Here is a 17740-nt window from a genome sequence, read left to right as displayed (position 1 = left end):
GGCGTGGGTCACCTCAAATATTTACGTGTACGTGGAGCTTTAGGGCTTTCCGAGCCCAAGGTGGGGCCCTCAGAAGCCAGTGTGGGCGGCGGGCGCTAAGAGACTAGGCCCAGGGTGAGCCTGGAGCCCTCAGATAACAGTGTGAACCCTCGGGGTCTGTGTCGAATCCCTAAGGACCCTACGTAGGGACATAATGAACATGTGTTGCGGACCTCAGAGGGACACGTGAGCTGTGACCCCTCAGATGCCGGCTTGGGGTTAGCAAAGTCTGTCGCCTCAAAAGTTTTGCTGAACTATCAGGGGCCAGTTAAGGTTCTCAGAAATGTTCGAAGGCTCAAATATCCCTGTATGGGCCCTCAGAGAACATGGACACCAGTGGGACTTTCAGAGGCCGGTTTGGGCCCTCTGAAGGCTTCTTTAGGGCTCAGTGGAGCTCCTTAGGAGCCTTTGTTTAAAGCAAGCTCATGAGCCCTGCGACGCTTGTACGGTACTTGAGCATGTCGCAGACATTTGACGAGAGTTGAGAAAGGCCCCGAAGATTTCGTTTCACGCTTTGAACGAAAATTGTGTCACCACTCCAAAACTTATGAAAATCAGCTGTAAAATGTAATAAAGAACGAACTAGGAACATGGAATGAATCACAGCATTGACATTTCCGAGTCTGGACTCGGAGTCTTGAAAATTTTGGCGACTGCGAGTCAGACTCTGGTTTGAACTGCTTGCTGCAACCGAGTCTGACCTCACAGGCACTCTCAGAAAGGTACCCCCATTTTTTCCCGACTCCAAAATCTCATCTGATCTGTATCGATCTCAGGGGGTGCCCGGTCCGAGGTTGGGGGGGGGGGGCAAGCTGCCCCGCTTGCCCCCCCGTGGCGACGCTAATGGCTCTGAACTAGAATTTTGCGAGGAAATCGATGGTGTGGCCCTCGAAATCTGAAAAATATCCATTAAGAAGATCGCACCTACTTTTTTTGGAAAAAAAATATTTGTCATGCATAATAGTCATATGAATTGGACATACAATTATTTAACCCGCGCGGCAGTGGCGGTCTCAGCCAACTTTGCAATAGTGTGGGGGGGGGGGGGGCATATGTTACCATCCACCTCTAACTCAAAAAACTAGGAGGGCTAGAAAGACGCGGTAAAAAGCAGTCGATAGCTCTCAATGCGTACGTTTGAAACTATTTCAGTCATTTTTCATCTTAGAGCAATATTGGGGTCATCAAAGGTCAAAATTTGTCAATTGTCATTATATTTTTCAGAAAATATGCCGTTATCTCAGGAACGATGATACCTGGAAAAACGCATGGAAAAGCAATCGATAGCTTTTGAACTCTTCTTTTGATAAGGTCATCATCAAAATTGACCCCAGGTCAATGGTTTAGCCTCCAGAGAGCAAAAACTCCAAAAGTAGCTGTTTTTACGTTAAGTGTTTTTCGACAATAACTTTTGACTAAAAAAAGCCACGACATTTCTATTGCCAGAATCGTGTTCCTCTCGCCAAGACGCGTCGAATTAACTATAATTTGACCTTGAAAGGTCAACTTAAAAATTTGACCTCAGGTCAAGGTCATGACCTGACCTGAAAAGGTCATGTTGCATATCAGTCGATGCGTCTCAACAAGACAAACATAATGAGGCCATCCACAGGGTTCTATTTCTTTCCAATCGAGCGTTATTGGCAAAAATCTGTTTGTAGCCTCAAATGACCTTGGATGACCTTTCTAGAAGCCAGTAGCAAAAAAGACACCTTTGTCGTCACGGGTGGTCCAAATCATTGTGATTCTGAAATATTTGGACTGTTCCTATGCGTACACACGGATCTAGAGGCATTTTCATTTTTCTCCATTGACTTAGATTGGAAAGGTCACGCCACGACCTTAGGTCACGGATATAAAAAAAAATCCGAGATACCTATACAAATTATAGGTGCCCATGGCCATAACATCATGCAATCCAGCAAGTTTAAAGGGACCCTCCCACCTTAACATTAGTTTTGAGTTGAGATAGCCAAGTTTGCGGCCAGGCTCAGAAACCACCATTTATCCTGGTCGCAACCCCCGCAGCTTTATGGTGTTCAAGAAATTTCTTCCCTTTACTTGCAGGGTGGGACCAGCGTGGTCCCTATCTCTTAACCATTACGGGAATCTGATGACGTCATCAGGCTTTCGAACGTCCGTTAAATGTTTGACTAAAACGTTTTGTAGCACGCGGCGGTATATGCTGCGTTGCGCGCAACAAATGCCGCACTTTTAAATAAAGTCGCTAGGAACAGCGGAGATCCCAAAAAGTAAACAAAAGTAAAAGTCTAATATATTGAAAACCGGTGAATATTTTTCGGTGAAATTTGGTAAATATTCGTTTTCGCTCTTTCTGAACCGAGTGACATCACTTTCATGCCAATTCATAAACTTTTTTGAAGGTGGGAGGGTCCCTTTAAAACCTCTCTGACAAACACTGCAGGCTGGACAGTGGACATTATTGCAAACTTTTTAGGCTTGGTCAGTTAACTTGACCTGGTGACATGGCCTGACATGACCTGGGGTCAAAAATTTCACACGTAGTCCAAAATTGATGCACAGAAAGCTACTCCAAGGCTGCGGCGCGGCGCTACGCGCCGCGGTTTTTTATTCACACGCAAAATGATATAAAACATGATATAAAACTATCCCAAGAACGTGGAACGTGATTTGATGCACTCCTTGCAAGGTTACATGCGTCACTTTTGCAATGTTGACCTTGCGTGACGTCATTTATGACGTCATTAGGGTCATGTTAGTTTTTCGTCAATAACTCCCGATTAAATTGAGCTAGCGAGTCGGGAAAGCCACCAATGGACTCCCGGAAGACCTGCCGAATCGAATGATATGCGACATGACCTACTTTGCCCAATTTCGTGACCTGGGGGCGCTGACCTGACCGTGACCTGAGGTCAACATCCTAAGTTGACCTCAGTCCTCACCCAAACAAACAGTACACCATTCGACGCGCCTGAGGGAGGCAAACATGATGCTGTCAAAATCGCGGCTCTGCGGCCGTTTTTTTTGCGAAGTTATTCACCAAAAACGGAACCGTACCTTGGGGCACTTGACCTGACCTCAGAGGTCACCGGTTGACCTAGGACCTTAAAATCGGGTATCAATCTCTGCGTCTCGTAACGGCACACAGGCTCGTTTTTTCCGCGACGCGCTAGCTCCACCAGGGGCGAAATTGCGAGGGGGTCATACACCCCCCCCCCCTCTCGGCCGGCGCGTATGTAGAAAACCAATAGGTCCGGCGAGGGTTAACCAAAAAACTGGGCCAAAGTCGCACGAAACTACGGTACCTGACCGTGACCTGAGGTCAACATCCTAAGTTGACCTCAGTCCTCACCCAAACAAAAAGTATACCATTCGACGCGCCTGAATGCAAGTATGCAAAGCTGTTCACGTATATTTATTATATCGTTCAAACAGGTAGTTGACACGTAAGAGGGTGCACTGTGATCAGATACAAGCACCCATAATAAAAAGGCACATCGAAGTACGGCAAAATACGAACGCTCTACCGGCTGCAGCGTGTCTTGGACTCTGGTAACGTTGATGGTATCGATGACTGTTGCACATAGCTGCGTGTAACTGCAAGGCGAGGCAGCTTTAGGGAACTCGCTCTCTCGCACGCACACAACTTGGGCCTGGCCTGATGCGCACTAAATGCTTTGAATCTTTGTCATCAAAGTATTGAATACATCTGCGCTATGCTCAACTCAATTAAAACATGTAAAGCCGTCCCATGTTATTCAATATTCAGGCTTCCTCACTGATCCGTTCATCATTAACCTCTCTGGCACACCAAGCGGCATTCAATAACGCGAGAAAAACAAACAGTATCACAGATTCTGACGCTCGTGGCCTTTGCCGTCCATTCCTGTCAAATATCACTCTCAGTTACATACAAATGTAGGGTCACCTGCAACGTTCGACCGAAAATGTAGCTGCACATATCGCATGGCGGTGGTTTTCGCCGCTAGCACTGTCCTCAGTTCAGCTATCTAAGCTTGTTAGCTGATAAGCTATCACAAAAACTGTGCGTGCTGATATGGATAATTGATACCCACTACGGACTGTTGTGATCATGATCAAACAGCATGATAGCCTTTGCAGGAACCGAGCTAATTGATACAGATTGTGCCAGTGGGGCGAAATACAGGGAAACGAGGCGAAGACTACGTCTAGGGTATTCTGGAACATTGAACCATGAAATATTGATCAGCATTGTGATGTTTCTACACTACCACCTCTTATGTGATATTGATGCAAAAGCTTCGCAATCAAATAAAAGATAGAACACTGCTCTTGTTTGCACAGGCTTGTCAAGTACAGGGTGTCTCAAAAGTTCGTTGACAGGTACCAGCCATGCTTTTTTTGTCAATAATTCTAAATCAACAATTAATTATTGGTCGAAATTTTGCATGGGCATTCGTAACAACCTTCCTCAAGCAGTCTCATTGTTTTCAAGCGCATTCGACCCTTCATGCGCTCACAAAAAGGGTTCATCTCTGACCATGGGTCAGGCATGAAAATGGAGGTCGCAAAATCGGGTCGTCTGAGAAACTCTATTTCAGAAGCAATGGGAATGGTTCAGTCGGAAATGACACATGGCAAACTGTCGGCGAGGATGAGTACAACATGATGATCATCTAATAAAAACGGCGGCTAAAATTTTTGAAGGACAAAACCATGCGAGACTAACAGCGTTTTGAACGACCCTCGTACGGCAGCAGACTCGTGCTCCGGAAAGCAGCTGAAAATTAAGTCATAACTATTGAAAACTGACGAGAAGCTCACAGACAGAGGTTAACCAGTTTCAAAAATTGCAGGTCATCGTAAAATAAAGACAAATTATCATTTGAAATTGTTTATAATATCTATAACGCTAAATTTTGGGGAAAAATAACACGAAAATCGTCAATGCCAAGGACAACTGACCCTCCAATAGTGTCAATTAATGTAAATTTTTATCCTACGAAGTTTCAAGAGGCAGATCTGGAGCGAATAGCTTTCTTTTAGACACAAAATCCCGACAAAACCGCACGATGGACAGGTTTTGGCCGTTTACAAAGCAGAACCTCTTCTGAGAAAAACACTCCGCAACTCAGCGAAGGTCTTGTCATGGGGAATGATGAGCGTTTGGGATTTGCAAAATTTGCACAACGTGTCTAAGAAACAGATGGCCGACACATTCTTCTACTATATTCTGCGAAAAATTCACCCCTGGCTTTTCCCATTTGTTCAGGAAGGGGGTTGTTTTGAAAAGGAAAATGGTGCTTGTGAGGTCGGCGCCAGTTATTCATGAAGGAGTTAGCGCCAGAGAAGACCTACAAAATACTCACGGGTGGTGTCGATGCAAGCTGTCGGCTTGCAGGGAGAAGCGGATGTTGCCGGGGAGCTCGTCAAATCTAAATCTGACGCAGAAACTGGAGGGGATTCCCCTACAAGAGTTTGAAAGTTGGTAACCTTTTATCAGCCTCCGGCAGCTTACGGAGCGACGAGAATCGGTATGGACAAATATTTTTGGAGATACAGCAAATAGTTTGATTTCCAACCTTCCGAATCAGTTGTCAAAGCATGCATATTTGTCTAGTGTGCACACAGACACCAAAACCTTAGATTTTTGGCCGGTTCTTATATGCTTTATGTTTATGGGCATGGGAAAGGTGTCAACGAACTTTTGACTTTGAGACACCCTGTAGGTACGAATGTATGGATATCCGATACTGCTCAGAACGTCTGTATACCGAGTCCATAGCATGGTAACTAACACTAGCTGAAGAATCTAAAGGCACCATCGCGTCCAACGCCTCTGGTGCCATTGTGTTCACCACGCCACGTCCCCACATCTGCAACGTTCTCATTGCGTTGATACCGTCTTCTTCCAGCGCTTAGTTGTGTAGTAGAGAGGAGAATCCTGCCTTTGAACGATATCGGTGACAAAAACCACCGTTGTCGCATCAACGGGGAATGTAACGAACCTTACACGTAGAAAGCACACGGCACTGTTATTCCATGTCACCCTGTCCCGGTCAAATCACCTCCGTTTTCGGGCCGAGTCCAGCCACCGATTCACACTAGGCGGCGACGTATCCAGGGGTGCCAGTCGCACCCTGCCGTCCACGGGAGAGCGAGCTGTCTCGTCCACAATCACCACCTCATCACCAACACCAGAGGAGTCACCAACACCACCAGCGCCACCGCCCGTCTCCCTACCTTCACCAGCGTCCGCGGAGGTCATCTCAATAATCTCATTGATAACCCTCAGTCGGTCCTCTGGTTCTGTGATACTACTGGGCACATCCTCGCCCTCCTCCTCATCCTCGACCGGCAGGCGGACCCTCAGCCGCCTCCTGCGGCGGTCGGCCCGCTCCTGCTCCAGGCGCTCCTTCCGCTCCTCCTCCTGTTTCCTGTGACGCTCCCGCAGCAGGCTCTCCTCGGTGGGCACGGCTAGCTATCCTCGGCCCCCCTGTGGGGATAGCAGGAGCTCGATGTGCTCCTGGGTCATGGAGACGTCTAGGATTTCTTCCGAGGCGTCCGGCGTGGGCGCCAGGATGTTCACTTGGGGCCGGTCCTCGGGTCGGAGGCGGCCTTCTACCTGGAACAGAGGGTGGCGTCAGGAGCTGGGTATGACGCACCATACAGGGAACATAGGATGGCGTCAGGGATGGACCTTCTACCTGGAACAGAGGGTGGCGTCAGGAGCTGGGTATGTTGCACCATACATGGAACAGAGGGTGGCGTAAAGAACGGGGTATGACGCACCATACAGGGAACAGAGGGTGGCGTCAGTAGCTGGGTATGATGCACCATACAGGGAACATAGGGTGGCGTCAGGAGCTGGGTATGACGCGCCATACAGGGAACAGAGGGTGGCGTCAGTAGCTGGGTATGATGCACCATACAGGGAACATAGGGTGGCGTCAGGAGCTGGGTATGACGCGCCATACAGGGAACAGAGGGTGGCGTCAGGAGCTGGGTATGACGCACCATACAGGGAACAGGGTGGCGTCAGGAGCTGGGTATGACGCACCATACAGGGAACAGGGTGGCGTCAGGAGCTGGGTATGATGCACCATACAGGGAACATAGGGTGGCGTCAGGGGCTCGGTATGACGCACCATACAGTTATGACGCACCATACAGGGAGCATAAGGTGGCGTCAGGAGCTGGGTATGATGCACCATACAGGGAGCATAAGGTGGCGTCAGGAGCTAGGTATGACGCACCATACAGGGAGCATAGGGTGGCGTCAGGGGCTGGGTAAGATGCACCATATAGGGAACATGACATGACATCAAGAACAACGATTTATGCATACAACGGTCGACAAACCTAAGTTCAGAAAGTCGCTTTATGTAGCGGGGGCGGGGTCCACTGCTATCGCACCGGGGTCCTACAGAGGGGAAGGCATCAGGGGGGGGGGGGGCCTTCTACCTGGAACAGGGGGTGACGTCGGGGGTGGAAAGAACAGGGGGTGCCGTCCTGCACAAGCCTGCCTCGAGGTCAGGCTCGAGGCTCCAGGGGAGTTTTGTGGAGCGAGGGCTGCTGCCTTTTGACAAGACACGGGTGAACCATGATTGTAAGGGGCGCGGGGCTGATTTTCTTACTGGAATAGGTGACTTGAAACAAATACCAGCCTAATGCAGCCCAACTTAGCACACAGCGTCAGCCGTCAATAGTCGGCCAATGAGAATATGTCGACCCATGACGCGATCCCTCACTCCCTCCTTGTGACTGGTGGCGCCCCTGGCGGTACGTACATCAAACGACGGCTTATACTCGGCGTCAGCAGAGGGCTTGACGATAATCGGTGACCGTTTGGGCGACTTGGTGACTATGGCGGCCGGTGCCGGGTCGCCGGAGTAGTTGCCGAACCCGTAGTTGACCAGGCCCTCGTCGATGTAGTGGCCGTCCCCTTCATCATCTGTTGATGAGGGGGAGGGAGAGGTCAGATGGTGAACTGAGGATTGACTGCTGAGAGCGAGAGAAAGAGAAGAGACAGACAGATCATAAGGCAGGGAGTGGTAAAAAACCTGAAGTTATAGTATCTCAACTTCAAGTCAGGTTTTGGAAAGGAAACGAAAGACAGAGAGTGAAACGGCTTGTGAGGAAGGAGGGGTCATAAAGGGGTGTCACCCATTGGGATGCGTAACTTTTTACCCGCTACGAACGAAGTGTTTACTAATTTTGCCTCGGTGGCGCGCATCACATCAACACATCTGAACGATTACCTATTAATTATACAGGTGTTCTGTGCAGCTGCCCCGTGGCCGGTTCGATTTCAAGGTGACCCGTACCTGCCTGGGGTCGTGGGGGTCACTCGGGGGGGGGGGGGTCTGGTGGCTCAGGGAGGGGAGGGGGTCGCCAACACCTGTGTCGGTCTCAGGAATGCCGTGGCCACTGGCCGGCGTTGTGGCTTGTCCAGCGCTGTACGTATCGACCGCGTCGAGTGCAGCCAGCCGCCGCTCGGTTTTATGGGCCACAGGTCGTTCGGTGGAGCCCGACGGATATGCGTCTTAGCTACCTCAGACTGTATCACAGGGGTCACTGTCGTTTGCACAGTATTGGACTGTGGCAAAGCATGTAGACGGTGGATTAGACTGTGGTGAATGACAATCTTTGAGCGAGTTGGCGGCTGCTTTTGCTAAATCTGCTTCAAATGCATTCCGCTTTGAGTGTGCTTGTTAACGCTCCTAGGCCAGTTCAATCGATCGCATGGCAACTTAGCAAAACCCACGCAAAGTTGCCATGTAATTGTTGATCCGGCACCGCCCAGTTTGCATTATGAACGCGAAGTTAAATACACGAGTTATTTAGGGGTTGAATTTCATTTCATTTCATTTCATTTATTCACCATATCAGCCACGGGACATGCCCATTTACGGCCAAAGTCACAGCACAATAAAAATACATGAACCATACACAGTCTTCATAAAATTTTCCCTTTTGCTAAAGTACAAGATAAAATAATTGGAATAAATTTGAAAATAAAACAAATGCGAGCACTAAACATGCTAAAATCGTTTCAAGCGCTATGAGAACAAGCACTCTTAACCCTCGCCCGCACATGCCATTTTCCCATCCTAGAACGCACATGGGGGGGGGGGGTGGTGGTTGCCACCCCCCGCGCCATTTCGTTCCTGTTGGAGATAGAGCTTAGCGGTAAAGACCAAAAAGATTCTTTGGGAAGAGACGAATCCAATGATACCCAGTTTTACCTTCTCAGGTCAGTTATTGACCTTCCAGGTCAGGTCAAACTAAAAAATGTTGCTGTTTTAGGTCACCGTTGGATATCAAGCGCGCTGCTTGTCATATACCGATGACGATGCCGTTTTCTGGTGCCAAGCCAGCTAGAACCTCTTTGTCACACTACCCGACCAGGTTTTTGCTGCTGAGGTCATCTCAGGTCAAGTTAGGTCAAGGTCAATAATATGTGTTTGTATGTCTGTGTGTGTCTGTGTGTATACTGATGTGTGCCCCGATTGTTTATGTGTCCATATTACATGAAATCATGATCTGAGAAGCTTTTACCAAAAATGTAGTCAAAAAATTTCAAAAAAAGTAAATTCATCTTGCCTAAAACGCAATTATCTTAGATGACCTAGGTTGACCTTGACCCTGACCTTGACCTCTGTACATCGTCGAACAACATGTTTCATGATAGGTGGGAGGTAGGATTGGCATAAAAGGCCGAAATCAAGGTGTTAAAAGCTCACAAGGCCCATAGCCAACGCAAGATGTTGAGAATTGGCCATTTGGGTCATGACATGACCTGAAAAAGAAGGTCATATCTCCGAAACCAAAAACCACAGAAACTTGAAATTTTCAGTGGACATCAAGAAAGGATAGAGGAGCAGCTATACGAAAAATCAGCCTTCTAGCGCTAAAAATGTTGAGTGCAGAGCAGAAAGACTACCTGGGGGGGGGGGGGGTGGTCCCCCCATGTGCGGGCGAGGGTTAACATACCTTAAAATACAAGACCTGACGCGAGATAAAGAATCATGAAATATGTCGACCTCATCACAACGCTGCAAAAACTCATTCATCACCCTGGGAAGCCTACAAAACATGCCCATTTTCACCGTTTCTACTCTTCCGTGGGGCACCGCAAGAAAAGTACGCAGCCGGGTGATGCGGGGCGGAACGGCCAAGCCGAAGTGCGACCGCAAGAAGCTGGAGTCGATATTATTTTTTGAATGAAATGGACGAGCACCCCATGAAAAGATGAAAAGGGAAACGTTATTTTCTCGAAGGAGGCAATGTATTTAAGTTGTACCATGCCGTTCGGCAGATTTAAAGTTGTAAAGCAAGAACAGGAACAAACGCTGAATTGGTCTTTTTACTCTTTTTGCTTCTCTTTTTTTTCATGCGCCTATTCTGTCCGCTAACACACTGTCACACTGACCTGAGCTGGGGTCAGTTTAACGGCCCCTGTCCGCCCTCATCTCTGACCTGAACTGAGGTCAGTTTGATAACCCCTGCCACTGACCTGAGCTAAGGTCCTCTGTCAGTTTGATGACCTTCTGGCGTCGAACGCATACCTCCACGCTGAGCAGAAGCACCACGATACCGCAGCCGGCGAACACGGGGCCAATCAGGATGAACGGGTCGTCCTCTGGGGGTCACAGAATAGTGGTGACGTCATACATGAACCAATCAGGATGAACGGGTCGTCCTTTGGGGGCCGCAGAACAGTGACGTTATACATGAACCAATCAGGATGAACGGGTCGTCCTCTGGGGGTCACAGAACAGCGGGGACGTTGTATATGAACCAATCAGGATGAACAGGTCGTCCTCTGGGGGTCACAGAATAGTGGTGACGTCATACATGAACCAATCAGGATGAACGGGTCGTCCTCTGCGGGTTACAAAATAGTGACATCATACACACGTCACTAGACTGATCAGGATGAACGGGTCGTCCCCTGGGGGTCACAGAGACAGAACAGTGGTGACGTCATATATGAGCCAATTAGGACGAACGGGTCCTCCGCTGAGGTCACAGAACAGCGAGGACGTCATATATGAAACAAACGGGATGAACGGGTCGTCCTCCCTTGGCCACAGAAGTGGTGACGTTACACAGGGACTGGATCAGGATGAACTAGCCTTAGGCGATTGGAGCGCAGTTAGCAGTAGTGACACGTATCATATTACGTATTTAGGGATTTAAAATTGTGAACATCATTTTAATCCGGCGATGATAGGTTACGTCCGCAGGCTGCGTGCTGTAAAACCCGAATCATCATTACCAAAAAAAAAAAAATCAGCGTCATCATCATTACGTATTATTATCATTGCCTACAATTGAGCATCACCTCCCCATCGCTGTCCATTTGTCGCGAAACTCACTGCCGAGGACGAACCATGCCGCGAGGAACATGCCGAGTCCGGCCAGCAGGATCAGCAGCCCGGAGGTGATGACGCAGCCGATGATCTGACAGTCGGCCACCTTCCGGCGGCGCAGCGCCTGCTCCCGCCAGTTTGTCTGCCGGCGCGCCAAAAACCGCGGGACACGCGCGTTAGAGTTACGGAGTGGTATTGGATTTCTACCTACCCCTCCCCGTGATCCACTCTCTCTCACACACACACGACCACAGAAGTACTGCCCATCTTAAAAATACAGGCCTAGAGCGATAAGACATTTATAGGGGGGAGAATACCACAGAAAATATGGTGAGATCTTCGCGGTCCTAACCTACAAATTTGTCATTGTGTGTCATGTAGCTTAGCCAATCGTCAGAGAGTCGTTCGTGTCCCTTCGCCGGTACTGCCCCGAACGGGTGAGGGTTAATTAATGTGTTTTATGGGCACCGTATAAACGTTATCGATCAGCTATAGGCCTGGCTCGAGAGCCCGTTCCCCTAGAGGTTAGGTACCTACAGCCCACCGCTAAAGTAATGTAGGGTTTTACCAATCTCAACGGTTGGCTTTGACTGGCAATTGTTTAATGCGGAGTGATCGAAAAGAAGATGTCAATAGCTAAAGTTGCAGCTGCAAGGGTGAAGATGCATATAAGCTACATTCAAAGTTTCATTGTAGTCTGGCTAATCGTTCCTAAGCTTCAGAAGCAGAACATACCCATGACTGAAACCCCACATTACTTCTGCTGTGGACTGTACAAGTGGTTCCGCGATTTGCGAACCAGCAACAAAGCTGACGTCTGTCGCTAGAATCTCTATGAGCTGAAAAAACATACCATTTTCTATCAAATACACGTATTACATGATCCGAACCGATGGAGTAAATAAACGGGGCAACTCTGTTGATGTTTCGTTGCATTTCCCTACTCTGCGACGCTTGCAGTTTTGTCGCTAGATGTCTCTAGTGTTAGCGCCGGAAGTGGTAGGCTGTACCGCAAGGCAGGAAGCCGGCCCGCGGGGATGGCCGTATGGAGCAAGGTATTGAGAGGATTGGCGAGGCGATTTCTTTACATTCACATGCGAAAGGTTGAGATATCACTATTGCTGTCGGTGTTTGCGAGAGTTTTTTAGATTCTTCGTCAAACAAATTTTCCTATGAAATTTCATGAAAAAGAAATACCACAAAATTTCAGTAATACCTGTGCAGATGCACGGGGTGTGGTAACTGCTAGCCCCAATCATTACGAACAAATGGCGACTGGCTGTCATTTATCAACGACTTCAATATATTATGAATTCCTAGAATTCACCACAAATTCGTGTCTTCTGATCTGTTTTGGTAAGCACATGTTTCGCCGAAAGCTTGACTGGTTAAAAGGTATCTGAACTCTGAAACATTACCTACATTTTCATAAGTGTGATGCCAGACGCACAAGATTTATTTAGTCGTGACGACTTGGAGATGTAGCATTTCGAGCCTAGAAATTAGAAAAGTCAGTAGGTACAGTCTGTCTTAAAAGTACCGCGCAAAGTGACGGTGGATCCATCATGCCTGACCGAGGAAGGGCTAGTCTACTAAATTTGAGTCACCGAAGCAATTCACATTCTCGTCTATTCCCTAGGTCAATTGGTTCGGTAACTTTCAAATTATAGCAGGCCCTACCTCAGTCAGGCTTGATGGATCCACCGTCACTTTGCGCGGTACTTTTAAGAAAGACTGTACACAGTATCACAAGTATATGCGACACCAAGAAGCTCCCTGTTTTACCCCGCAGTCGTACCCTATTCCCGGTCGCGTTGTCTCACCTGCCCCATGGGTCTCTGTTCGAACTGAGGTGCCGTCTCTGTTTTACTGGCCAGGGGGCCGGAGTTGGCGGGCAGAGGCGCCTGCGACGGTCCTCCGTCCTCGCGTTGTCTCACGTAGTGGTTGATGAATGTGTTCAGCATGGTGAAGACCCTGTCGGCGCAGAGGCGGAGTCAGCCACCAGCCACCGCGGGGCGCAGAGGCGTCACCAGGCACACACAATACGGGGGAATAAATGATTACCTTCGCAAAGAACGTGCGTGTTGTGCGTGACTTTTCGCAATTTCCACACCATGTTATCGATCAATGATAACTATGAGAAGTTGCCCGCAATTTCGCACCACCACCACTGCCGGCTCACAACTACCGTCCACCACCGAGGGCGACTCACGCGTCACTTGACGGCCCGTATCGACCGTGACAGTACTTTGTATCGGCCGTCTCCTCGATACGGGGTCAGTCGACCCGGTTACACAGCTACACGGCCGAACAAAGAAATACAATGGATTCGCGGAACGGGTGAACTGCTACTGGCCATTTATCGTCAGCTAGTAGCCGAAGGGCGGAAGGGAAATGGGTGTTTGACGCACAGTGGGCCAGGCGCATCAAAAAAGCGGAATTAAGTCGAAAATCCACTTCGGTGAAATTCCTGTAATTATGGGATAGAGTATTGTAAAAATGTCCAAAGGTTCCGAATATGCAAGTTTCCTTTCCCCAATGTCAAGGCAGATAATGCTATAACGTCGCAAAGTAGGACTTACCGACTGGAGATGGAAATGACTGCTGTGTACCATATTCCGTTCCCCCGATTCAAAAGCTCTCAGCGTAAAATCATTAAAGTTATTCCGTACAAAATAGCTTAAAAAAACAGCCGGTATTTCTGCGCATGTTTCTCGTACTCAAGTTCCCGGGAACTATTTCATGCTTACTAGTAGCGGTGGGGTTTACAGTGCCTGTTCGGAACCGTGGTAGTGCAACGACGCAATGAATTTATATAAGGATATAAAGAAAACGTCACCGAACAACACGAAGATATTTGCTGCCTGACTTTTCTCAAGGTGTATAGCTTGCTGCCCAATGCAAATATTTTGCGCATTTTTGCGCGAAATGGACAAATAAGGGTTTAACCCTCGCCGGCATAGGCCGTTTTGCATCCCTCGACGGCACAGGGGGATGCGACCCTCCTCGCGTTTGGCCCCTAATTGAGCTAGAGCCTCGCGGAAAAAACCATCGTGTAGGTCGTCACGAGACGAAGCCAACGGTACTATTGGTCTCAAGATAAGGGTCCAGGCGACCTGTAGGTTTGATGCGGTGAATACCCCCGCCTTCGCCACACTCGCTCGGTGCTACGGAGCTCCGATCTCGCGACCGGTCACCTGTACTTGTAGACTGTGCCGCATGACATAGCAGTCGAGCGGGCCAGCGGAGCTTAGGCGGAAACTAGCGCCAAGTTTGACAGAGAAGGACGCTCGCCATTCCGGCGGGAGGGCCGCTCACCATTTTAACTCCATGTAGCGTCTCGCTGACAATGAAAGACACTACAGGACGACAATATAGGGTTCGGCAAAAGTTATGTCCACTACCTATGACAACACTTTCCTGTTCCTAATCGTGTCTACACCTGAGGGATGACGATTCAGGCTGCACTCCTGCATTGCACGGTCATTGGCCGCAAAACATGAGGTGACGAACGGACCTCGGGTCACGGATCACCGAGCTACGGCCAGTTTCACAGAGATTGTCCACCTGAACGGCTGCGTCGCTACGTGAATGTCTGAAATTTCTATCAAGGGAGCTGAACCAGACTGTCGGCATGCTTCAGGCCGAAATGACACAGCGTGTCATTGCTGATTGGTTGGGACATCTGCCTGTTGTTTTTGTTTGCAAGTCTTAATTATAGACGAACTGTCTGCACAGTCCGGTGTTGGTGGGATAAGCATACGGCTGCTGGCAGTGTTGCTGATCGTTCCAGTTTGCCGGCAAGTGCCTACCATTTCAAATGTTACAGAAATCGCATTGAAAAAGGTGACCGGGAAGAGGGGCAGTAGTTGGCGACAAAATTGGCCAAGCGGCTCGCGCTGAAGCGCTATCACATCTCCAAACAGGACCGTGAGACGCTATTGGAAGAGCTCTCCAAGGCTCATTACCTACCTTTGGCCCAATACTAAGCCAACGCATGGTCAATGACATGTTGACATGCATTTTCAATCAGGACGGCGCGCCAGCTCATCGCTCTGCCAAGGCCTAGCGGCTAGCAGTGGTGCGAATTGAACGTGCCAGACTTCTGAAGGAAAGAGATGCTAGCCCGCTGCCCTCCGGACCTCATCCTGATCGACGAACTTCGGGCTGTCGTCCAGCAGGACCTGGACAAACAGAAGCCGGCGGCCAACCTCGGCGCTAGAGCACTTCATGGGCCGGATAAATCCGTTATCCACGGATAAATCCGCGGACCGGATAGGATTGGATTCTAAATTTGTTAAAAAAGAACGGATATGGGCGGGCCGGATTTGGGAATTGAAGGTTGAACCCGGATCAAAACGGATCAAAATTTTAACATTCAACATTGAAGTTAAAAATTAACCTAATGTGTTAAGCGGCAGCAGAGGTTTGATTAAAGTAATAGGCATCATTTTATGACACTCACTTGTCATAAGACTTGTATGGCTGTCTGGTCCCTTAGATTGAATTTGTTAGTCCAGTTTTGGGTGAAACCAGTTATTGGTGAAACGGATTATTACGGATATTTTTTGGAAGTTTGGCTGCAATACGGGCCATGGGTGGGCCGGATTCTGATATCCAAAGAAAGGCGGATAATGGGCGGATCTGGATATGACTTGCCGGATATGGGCCGGGCCGGATCCTAAAAAGCCTATCCGTGAAGTGCTCTACTCGGCGCCTTGTCGTTACAGCTCAAACGGGCATGGTAAAAAATCCAGCCGTACTTACTGCACAACCTAGTTGCCACATGCAAATTTGCGTTCGTATGTAAGTCCTTATTCGTGGGGAATACATTGAACGCTAAAGAGAATCGCTGTCCCCTATGTGGTAACTTAGAACATTTTTTTAAAGGATAACACTTATGCCGGACCATGTAGCTCACGCATGATTCATTGCAGTTTCACCTTAGACTGCAAGACGTGGCAATTTGTTTAGGACACATGCATAGTAATTAATGTTGTCATGATCGGCATACCGTCGAGTACGTCACTATTTATATCATCTTAACGATTGCATGTTTCAACCTTCATAACTTTTAATTTCCTACTGTTTCATATAATTTCATTTATGTCGCTGAACAATTGTTGAACAGTTCATTTCAATAACTGCATTGTTAAACCTCCGGTAGGGTTAACCATTAAACAATATGTTAGGTGTTACTCTAGCCCCGTTCGCTATGTGTTCGCTTTATAATTCTATCAAACGTGATATCATTCCAAGAAAGCACTAATAGTGTAGAGTATAGAAGCGATTCCCACTGATGGGACTCGAAGCGATGCAGCTAGTTAATGCATAACGCTGATTGGCGAATTTCAGCTTGTAGACAAGACAAGGAAACGTTCTCAAAAATCAAATCCACACGTAACAAACATAATTCAAGAGTGCACGTATCTTGTTGTCGTTGCATCCGTTATTCCTCGTCGGACCTATCGGCTTTCTGAATACCGAGAGGGGTCTAGAGTGTGTGTGTGGTGGGGGGGGGGGCCGCCGCTGTTTCGCCCATTATTAAGCCAAAAGCCTTGCAAACAAAAACAACACCCAGCGATTCACAATCAAGTTAAAAGTGTCAGATCAACATGTGACCTCTGAGGTCAGGTCACGTGCACAAGTGCAGGGTGTTCATTAGCGAATGACGTAAAGTAAGCCCCCGCTGGAGCCCCAAATGATCGCCGGCCATCGTGCAGACGAAACCTTCGACGACTCACGGCAGCGTTCAGTTCATCAAGGGTGGTTTATTATATAGTCTTACGCCTCTGGCGGGGCTGACTTTATGTCATCTTTTATTTATGACCCTGTTATTTAGAGGATAGCGCGTGGATGTTTAAATGCGGTTATCCCGCACCGTAGACAGTTTTTACAATTGCTTCACGTGCAAAGAGATAAAATTCTTAGGTGTCGTGTAACTGATTTTTTAAGCGTCTAGACGATTAACAAACTGTTAAACGTCTAGTAGACATTTCGTCTAGTCTGAAATATGTCGTATTTTTATATAAAATGTATTATTCTAAGCCACACTTCGGAGTCGATCGATCGTTGTGTATTCGTAAAAAAGGTTTTTTTTAACGAATACACTACGATCGACCGACTCCGAAGTGTGGCTTAGAATAATTATTAATGCGAATCTAGTGCATTTTCTTTAAATAGAATGTATTCTTTAGCCCGAAAGATATCGGCGGTACGGGATAACATTAATAAACCGCTCGTAGGTAGAAAAATATTTTAAACGTCTCGCCTAACCGCTCGACAATATTTGTTCTACCTACTCGCGGTTTAATAGATAACCACCTTGTATTTCAGTTGCAACGGTAATTATATATATT

At 48.1% G+C, this 17740-nt stretch overlaps 1 protein-coding gene across 2 annotated transcripts; it reads right to left on the bottom strand.

Moving 5' to 3' along the window:
* Positions 1 to 3415: 3415 nt before the first annotated feature.
* LOC122391538 lies at positions 3416 to 13602 on the bottom strand. Of its 2 annotated transcripts, none has more exons than XM_043385575.1 (6): positions 13446 to 13602; positions 13205 to 13355; positions 11388 to 11523; positions 10523 to 10648; positions 7794 to 7957; positions 3416 to 6624 (listed from the first exon to the last, which is right to left on the bottom strand). In XM_043385575.1, exons 2-6 carry the CDS (start codon positions 13343 to 13345, stop codon positions 6589 to 6591), a joined length of 603 nt encoding a protein of 200 aa, XP_043241510.1. In that variant the 5' UTR covers positions 13346 to 13355; positions 13446 to 13602; the 3' UTR covers positions 3416 to 6588. The 2 variants fall into 2 exon arrangements, with proteins under 2 accessions (XP_043241510.1, XP_043241509.1); XM_043385574.1 differs by having other exon boundaries at positions 3416 to 6628; positions 13446 to 13570.
* Positions 13603 to 17740: the final 4138 nt, after the last annotated feature.

The sequence above is a fragment of the Amphibalanus amphitrite genome, unplaced genomic scaffold (assembly GCF_019059575.1).
Source record: "Amphibalanus amphitrite isolate SeventyFive unplaced genomic scaffold, NRLGWU_Aamphi_draft 000443F_arrow, whole genome shotgun sequence".
NCBI lineage: Eukaryota > Metazoa > Arthropoda > Thecostraca > Balanomorpha > Balanidae > Amphibalanus > Amphibalanus amphitrite.
The sequence above is the reverse complement of the archived record's forward strand: the minus strand, read 5'-3'. Positions and strand labels throughout refer to the sequence as shown.

Excerpts from the sequence above, each read along its gene's own strand:
- LOC122391538 (XM_043385574.1), bottom strand. The coding sequence starts at position 13,345 with ATGCTGAACACATTCATCAACCACTACGTGAGACAACGCGAGGACGGA. Across the intron at positions 10,649-11,387 it reads GGCATGGTTCGTCCTCGGCA|AGGACGACCCGTTCATCCTG; the intron begins GTGAGTTTCGCG and ends TGTGACCCCCAG. Across the intron at positions 6,629-7,793 it reads AGTATAAGCCGTCGTTTGAT|GTAGAAGGCCGCCTCCGACC; the intron begins GTACGTACCGCC and ends CCTCTGTTCCAG.